Consider the following 9,057-nt stretch of genomic DNA (forward strand, 5'->3'; position numbering starts at 1 on the left):
ATTAGATCCTTCAAACATTTTACAGAGGTTAAACGTTGATTAAGATTTAATTATTACTGTAAATAGCTTCCTGTGACATATGGTGCCGCGCTGACATATGTGCATTTGAATAAACCGAGTGTTGTTTCCCATAATGCTCCGGTGGCTGGGTAACAGCTTTGCTGAAGGGTTATGTCGCACCTCGCGTACGACGCGCTTCCATCTTATATTTTGTTGGTTTTGCAGCTTGAAAAAAAAAAAAATCAAGAACATTTTTTTTCCCTATTTTTTTTTTTCTGTTTTTTTTTTTTTTGTTTTTTTTAATCTTCTCGTCAAACATTGAATATTTTAAATCCTTAAATTGTTTGCTGCAATTTGAAACTAATTTGTCTAACTAGGTTAAACAGTTTTACGGGAGATAAATATCTATAGATGGGTTTTTTGTTTGTTTTTTTCTGGCGGTTTTATTTCTTTTGGCTTCTTTTATTGGTTGATGGTTGTTGTATTTTTTTTTTTTTTTTAGAATGTATTGTAGTTTCCATTGATAGGGTCACAACTAGGGATGAGTGGACTTTAGTCTAAAGATTGTTTCGGGTACCAGAATTTTACCCGATCCCGACCCCCGAATCCCAATGCAGTCTATGGAGACCCCAACTTTAGAGCTGGAATTTCACTCTCTTCTCCCGGAACTCCGAACATTCCGAGGGCAGTCTGTGTTCAGAGTTCAGCACGGCTATGAACCCCGCTCTTTAAATTTCAGGTGTCATGCTGGGTGCAGGATAAGTAAGTGCACAGCAATGGGAAGGAGGAAACGGGAGCCAAAACACTAGGGAAGGGGGAAGTTGGGACCCCTAGGCAGATCTAAAATCACCCTGTCTACCCTAACCGTCCCTATATAGGTTCTGCACCTATCGCCGAGCAGTAACCTAATCCCTTCCTGACCCTAGCGATAGGCCCTACATAGGGATGGGACAGGGTAGGCACAAGTCAGCTCTCACTAAAACTAAAGGCAGACAAGGAAGACAGATGGGGAGAAAAGACTTAGCTTGAGAAGACAACTGCAATGTCACACCAGCAATCCTCTAAGGTTCCTCAGGGAAGACACTAACCGACTGCTACTGCTTCCAACAAGAGTTAAGCAAGTATGAGCTAACATTCGCACCATGCTGCAGCAACTGAGTGTATTTAAACCTTCAGCACAGGGGTGTGATTAGCAGCGGAAGGTGGAGGTAGCTGTTGGGTCCTAGAGGGAGAAGGATATCGCTCCATAACAGAGATGCAAAAATCAAGAAGGAACTTGAGCTAAACCCAAAGACCTTGTACAGCCGGATCCAGGATGACTGTCACACCTGACTCACCCGTGACATCGGGTTCGCTCATCTCTAATCACAAATAATGAATACAGATAGGAACTTAAAGGGCAATTCCCAAAATAATAAGCTATCCACCAGCCAGACCTAGGGGTCCAACCCCTGGGACCCTCAGGGACCCTGAGAAATAGAGTGGAGTTGCTCAAACTTTGCTCCACCAGTTGTCAATAGGAAGGCTGGAAATAGTGGAGCGGTGCTGGACAGTGCCATAGACAATGATGGAACGGAGGCTGTGCATGCACAACAAGCTGCAGAGCCCCTCCTCCGCATCCCAGAGGACAGACCCCCTGAGAAATCATCCTCTTTTAAGGGGTTCTCAGCTTTTAGTTGTGTCCTGAGAGAAATTAGATCCCTTGACGATCAGTAAAAACTGGAGAAACTTGGCTGTATGTGTTCAGTTTCCCTACAGCACCTCCACAGGGTAAATTAAGTATTACACAAAGTCCATTCACATCAATGACTGACGTCTCTCCAGTCCTCCAGAGCAGGAGACCCTCTAATATTTACGCTCCTCTTTGGCTGAAAGACAATCCCCCTCCAATAATCCAGAATTTACGGTTTTGTAAGCCGGTCATCCTCTACAGTAATAATAATAATGTTCATTTCTATAGCGCCAACATATTCTGCCGCGCCTCTATCACCACTTACCAACATTATCTATTTTCTCTCTTGCGTTTTTTATGTTCCTGACGTCTCGAGTTGTAATTTCTATTTTTTTTCTCTTTGTGGCTTTTACTGTACAGATTAATCCAATTTATATTCTGATAGACGGGAATTGTCATTTTGCAGATTACAATGTGTTCCTGATGGTCTATGTACTCTATGGAGAAGCCTGGCAGTAAGAGCACCATCATCTCCCTGCACTGCCTCCACAGGACAAATGAGGCATTGCACAAAATCCATCCATATAAATGAGGTGTGTCTGTAATGCAGGGCGGGACTGGTCCTCCAGCAATACAGAGGATTTCTGTGGATTCTCTGCATATTGGAAAAGTTATGAGGATCTTGGACAGAGAACCCCGACCCCTCTATGAACTCACTATTGTACTAAAGTGCTGAGTGACAAAAAATGTCTATGTCCTCCATAGGAGTGTCATGTCCTGGACAACTGGGGATAAAGGTGCAGCTCTCTGAATAGTGAGTGCAGCTCTGGAGTATAGTACAGGATGTAACTCAGGATCAGTAATGTATGTACACAGTGACTGCACCAGCAGAATAGTGAGTGCAGCTCTGGAGTATAATACAGGATGTAACTCAGGATCAGTAATGTAATGCATGCTCACAGTGACTGCACCAGCAGAATAGTGAGTGCAGCTCTGGGGTATAATACAGGATGTAACTCAGGATCAGTAATGTAATGTATGTACACAGTGACTGCACCAGCAGAATAGTGAGTGCAGCTCTGGAGTATAATACAGGATGTAACTCAGGATCAGTAATGTAATGTATGTACACAGTGACTGCACCAGCAGAATAGTGAGTGCAGCTCTGGAGTATAATACAGGATGTATCTCAGGATCAGTAATGTAATGTATGTACACAGTGACTGCACCAGTAAAATAGTGAGTGCAGCTCTGGAGTATAATACAGGATGTAACTCAGGATCAGTAATGTAATGTATGTACACTGACTGTACCAGCAGAATAGTGAGTGCAGCTCTGGAGTATAATACAGGATGTATCTCAGGATCAGTAATGTAATGTATGTACACAGTGACTGCCCCAGCAGAATAGTGAGTGCAGCTCTGGAGTATAATCCAGGATGTAACCCAGGATCAGTAATGTATGTACACAGTGACTACACCAGCAGAATAGTGAGTGCAGCTCTGGGGTATAATACAGGATGTAACTCAGGATCAGTAATGTAATGTATGTACACTGACTGTACCAGCAGAAAAGTGAGTGCAGCTCTGGAGTATAATACAGGATGTATCTCAGGATCAGTAATGTAATGTATGTACACAGTGACTGCACCAGCAGAATAGTGAGTGCAGCTCTGGAGTATAATACAGGATGTAACTCAGGATCAGTAATGTAATGTATGTACACAGTGACTGCACCAGCAGAATAGTGAGTGCAGCTCTGGGGTATAAAACAGGATGTAACTGAGGATCCATAATGTATGTACACAGTGACTGCACCAGCAGAATAGGGAGTGCAGCTCTGGAGTATAATACAGGATGTAACTCAGGATCAGTAATGTATGTACACAGTGACTGCACCAGCAGAATAGTGAGTGCAGCTCTAGAGTATAATACAGGAGGTAACTCAGGATCAGTAATGTAATGCATGCTCACAGTGACTGCACCAGCAGAATAGTGAGTGCAGCTCTGGACTATAATACAGGATGTAACTCAGGATTAGTAATGTAATGTATGTACACAGTGACTGCACCAGCAGAATAGTGAGTGCAGCTCTGGAGTATAATACAGGATGTAACTCAGGATCAGTAATGTATGTACACAGTGACTGCACCAGCAGAATAGTGAGTGCAGCTCTGGAGTATAATACAGGATGTAACTCAGGATCAGTAATGTGATGTATGTACACAGTGACTGCACCAGCAGAATAGTGAGTGCAGCTCTGGGGTATAATACAGGATGTAACTCAGGATCAGTAATGTAATGTATGTACACAGTGACTGCACCAGCAGAATAGTGAGTGCAGCTCTGGGGTATAAAACAGGATGTAACTGAGGATCCATAATGTATGTACACAGTGACTGCACCAGCAGAATAGGGAGTGCAGCTCTGGAGTATAATACAGGATGTAACTCAGGATCAGTAATGTATGTACACAGTGACTGCACCAGCAGAATAGTGAGTGCAGCTCTAGAGTATAATACAGGAGGTAACTCAGGATCAGTAATGTAATGCATGCTCACAGTGACTGCACCAGCAGAATATTGAGTGCAGCTCTGGACTATAATACAGGATGTAACTCAGGATTAGTAATGTAATGTATGTACACAGTGACTGCACCAGCAGAATAGTGAGTGCAGCTCTGGAGTATAATACAGGATGTAACTCAGGATCAGTAATGTAATGTATGTACACAGTGACTGCACCAGCAGAATAGTGAGTGCAGCTCTGGAGTATAATACAGGATGTAACTCAGGATAGGTAATACAATGATTACTTTGTTGCTCTACTTTTTTATGCTGATGCAATTTATATTTAAAGTGTAGACTACTCTTGCGCGTTGATAGTCTGGTGTTGCGCCAGTGAATGATGAGCCTGTTGGGTTCTTATTTTCAGTGCCCCCATATATGTTACATTGCGGTATTTTTCACTGTGCCCTGATCCTCTTGGCTAATCTTCCACGCTGTATGTGGATGACGCGCTGACATCGGAGCCATATGTTTGCTTGCACGGTTAACCAGCAGAACTGATCGATGCCTACACTCTCCTGCATTGTGGTGATGTATCTTAATTATAATTAGCTGTAACACGTTATAGCCGCCTCTATCAAAACATTTCACAATAGTCATTTATAAAGTACGGTAAATAATGGAAGTCTTTACGATACAAGTAACGGAGCTGATCAGCTTCCTCTTGTAGATGTCTGCTCTTTTTATAGGAATGCTGCTGTTATAAAGAGTCACCCTCATTTATATTTTTTTTAATCATAAATCAATAGTATAGAGAAATCTACTACTTTCCCCCCGGAGGGATCGCTCATTATCGTGATCCTCAATTATTGGGAAAAAAATGGGTCTTTAGTGAAGACAGACCATTCCTGAGATAGGAGATGACAGTTTGTGCTTATAAACTTCTATGGAGAAGTGTAACTGTGACCTCACATCTTTCTCCTCCCTCCCTTCTTCTTACCCCTCCCCTCTCCGTAGAGTTTTAGAAGCACCAACTGTTCACTTTCTCAATGATGACCAATTTAATTACAGATATTACCTGTGAATTGAGAGTGAATGATCAGGACCGGGGCAGAAATAAGTAAGCTGACTTGCCTGATATGATAGATTTGCTTATTTTCATGTGCATTATTGAATGATGAGATAAAAATTAAGAGGACGGTTACTCTTTTAGGATGGAAAAAATTGATATCAGCCCTATAAGGATGAAAATCAGATATCAGATTTACAGTTTTCTCTCTCCAGTCTTTTTCCATTTTACAGAACATCTCTCCAGACAACCTCTATAGAGCAGACGCTCAGTCACCGTCTTATCCAGTGGTTGGAGCTTGGTAGGCTTCGAGATAGAGAAATGTACATCCTTCCACTCTGGACCTTCCCGACCTTACTAATTACTTATTTTCAATCATAAAGTCCCAAATATCCTGTTTTGAGTGGTCAAACACAAGAGCAAGTCTACCCAATCTAAAGCATCTGTAGTCTTGAGATGTTGCTCATCGGACCTTCTTCAGAGACCTTTCTCCAAGACCTTCTATATCACCTTCTTCAGAGACCTTTCTCCAAGACCTTCTATATCTTTATTAAGGAATGATCCCACACATCTTCTCTCTTATCCTGCGACTCTCAAAATCTTTTTAGCTATTCTGCAACAAACACAAGAAGCCTTTATCTCTATCCTCAAGATCCGTACATTAAAGGTCCTTGACCATTTAAGGTCCTTGGACTTTGTTCCACTCTTTCGTATGGAAATCTTTTCGGGGGGCTTCGGAGAGGAGAAGCATGGAAAGGGGAAATTCGTGGTATTCTTGAAAAAAAAAAAAAAACTGCTTCGTCCTCTCACATTCTGGCTGTGCCATATTTCTGATGGACAGCCAGTTAGGGGATGTCAAATCTAAAGAGTATGAGCCGATTTACATGGCCGATTGAGATGAAGATTTTGGAAGAACTTTGACTGGTGATGATCGATCAGTGCATAAGTCTTAAAGTTCATGTTATGTTCGTAGAAAAAATTAAATTTTGTTTCAAAGTGATAGATACCCCCAAACGGTTGCAAAAATAGTGTACCCATGAGTGGATCCCATTGACTAGAGATCTAGGATCTGTAGAGCATATCCGGTGTCTTATCCATTGATTCAAACCTTCTGGGAAAGTCTTTTTAGCCTCCATAATAAGTGGTTCTGCTTCTGGAACACTTACCGTGGAGCCGTCTTGTTATCCTGCTCCTATAAAGCCTTCACCAAATTAAAGAAAGGTTGCCGAGACTCTTCCTGTGAGGCGGGTGGTTCCCTGACACTGGAAGTCCTTGGTCTCCCCCCCCCCACGGTTGGGGGATTTTACTTTTGACAGCGCTATCCACATAGAACAGCTTAATGCGTACAGAAGTGTCAAGTGGTTTGCTCACATTTCTTGGGATCTGAAATATTTTTTTTTTTTTTTTAAATCCACATCTACCTGGTGCTATTGGATGGATTTTTGAGATATTTTGATCCTTGGGTAACTAACAACTGGAGTCCAAAAGGTGTTTGTGAGTCTTTTGATGGCGGTTCTCCTCTTCTAGTTTTTCTAAGATTGAGTGTCCACAATCCTCCATGACTTCCCTTCTTCTTTCCATCTTTATTCTTCATCTTTTTATTGTTTTTGTTGGTTCTCACGTATAAGTGAAGCATGTGTACCGTAGAAGCCACTTTTACGGGGTCTTCCTTGGATGCACCCGTTGTGATCAGCTTATGTTTTAACCCCCTTAACTACAACTGAAGTTCAGACACCCCGTTATTGTAATCAAGCCAAGCCCCTGGATCTAAACCATGGTGACCAAACCAAATGCAGGCTTTGAGAGCAGACGAGCAGCAATGGTGTAAAAAGTGACTTTTGTTGTGTTGTTGTACTTATATTTATCCTCTTTATGTTTCTGTAAAATCCACATTCGTAAAGTAAACTAACCTAAATTTTCCCCTAAAATCCAATATTTGAAATGTGTATTTTTTGCCGATCGGTTTGACCACTGATATGTTACTGTTTGCTCTTTAACAGATTGAGACCTCACGATTGGAGCCAGAAATTGCGATGAACACCACCTCTCGGACGGTGGTCTACAACAAAGGATTGTAAGCCAAATTCGGTCACCTCGTCACCGAACAATGAAGCATAAAGTCTCCCTGCCTCCCCATCACTTACACAAAGCAAGGAACAGACGGAACACCTGAACTCTCCCTCGTCCCTGACAGCTGGGGAAAACTAACACATTACAGAACTATCAACTCTCCAAGGTAGAGGAGGAACCTAATTCATGTCCTAACGTTGCCAAGGGGGAGATGATAAGTGGCACAATAATGTGGTACCGACACTTTTATAAAAACCAATAGATTATAAAAAATTCTCATACGATCACAATCGCTGCATGAATAGTGAATGATTCATCCAATTAGCCTGCGAAACATGATCGGTGTGATTAACACGAAGACTGATGGCACAGGAGCCACGTGGCATAATTTCACCTCTAGACGCTTGATGATGTCACGAGACCCAGTTGGGTAATTAATGCTAAGCCTGACAAAACATGATTAATTAAATATAGGAAAACCATTTAATGTCACGACTTAGTTCAGTATCTGGCACCAGCGTCATAGATGTTAGTTTGATTTTGGTGAGGCTCGAATTGGGGTCACGTGACTCGTTGGATATACCTTAGCTTCAGTCGCGGAGTCCCATGGGCTCCTACTAACGGGATTAGATTAGCTCTGATATTAAATGGAATATTATAAAATTATATAATATTCATTGGCTTAACCGAAATGTTCAGGAATATCACTTACTGTCCTTAATTACTCACTTCAAGTTGTGTTGAAGATAAGTATTTTGAGCAAGTAAATTTTGGCTTCACTTGATGCCATCAAGTCCAACGTCCATTACTATAGACGATCCAGACAGGAAATGTCAACATGAAGTCTAACTGTGCGCACATCCAAGAAGAAACTCCATGATTTTGGTGGATCTGGTCAACTGTCTAATGTGTATTGTAGAGTTCCGGTTTTCTCCTAAAGGACCAAGCATGTTGGATATCCGTATGCTCCCAATCTCAGTTCCCATGAGAAATGACCACCTGCCAGAAGCATATGGCATCAACTCAAGCTGGCCATAAAGTTTAGATGTAAGTTGGCCATACCCACCAATTTCTGGTGGAACTGGTCAAACATCTAGTTATGGATAAGCAAGATGGCCGAAGTCAGGGTAGATATGGATCGGCAAGATGGCCGATGTGAGGGGACGTATGGATCGTGAAGTTGGCAGATGTGAGGGGACATATGGATTGTGAAGTTGGCAGATGTGAGGTGGGATATGGCTCGGCAAAATGGCCAGTGTCAGTGGAGTCATGGATCGGGAAGTTGTATCTTAACTCGTCGATTCTTTTGTTGACATACAGTGCCTTGCGAAAGTATTTGGCCCCCTGGAACTTTTCAACCTTTTCCCACATATCATGCTTCATACATAAAGATACCAAATGTAAATTTTGGTGAAGAAACAACAAGTGGGACACAATTGTGAAGTTGATCGAAATTTATTGGTTATTTTAAATTTTTGTGGAAATTCAAAAACTGAAAAGTGGGGCTTGCAATATTATTCGGCCCCTTTAACTTAATACTTTGTTGTGCCACCTTTTGCTGCGATTACAGCTGCAAGTCGCTTGGGGTATGTCTCTATTGGTTTTGTACATCGAGACACTGAAATTCTTGCCCATTCTTCCTTGGCAAACAGCTCGAGCTCAGTGAGGTTGGATGGAGATCGTTTGTGAACAGCAGTTTTCAGCTCTTTCCACAGATTCTCGATTGGATTCAGGTCTCGA

General features: G+C 42.0%; 1 protein-coding gene across 4 annotated transcripts in view; it reads left to right on the forward strand.

The window, feature by feature from the left end:
• Nucleotides 1-7,799, forward strand: part of SFXN5 (sideroflexin 5) — a 260,274-nt gene extending 252,475 nt beyond the window's left edge. For 3 of the 4 annotated variants that reach the window (XR_012222340.1, XM_073555065.1, XM_073555066.1), the window contains one exon: nt 7,248-7,799. Coding sequence is in view for 1 of the 4 variants with exons in the window: in XM_073555065.1 (XP_073411166.1) it covers nt 7,248-7,325 (78 nt within the window). In the remaining 3 variants the exon portion in view is untranslated. The remainder of the gene's footprint in view (nt 1-7,247) is intronic. The other variant, XR_012222341.1, reaches the window with a different exon arrangement.
• Nucleotides 7,800-9,057: the final 1,258 nt, after the last annotated feature.

The sequence above is a fragment of the Dendrobates tinctorius genome, unplaced genomic scaffold, assembly GCF_039654945.1.
Source record: "Dendrobates tinctorius isolate UK_male_01 unplaced genomic scaffold, ASM3965494v1 ptg000216l, whole genome shotgun sequence".
Taxonomy (NCBI): Eukaryota; Metazoa; Chordata; class Amphibia; order Anura; family Dendrobatidae; genus Dendrobates; species Dendrobates tinctorius.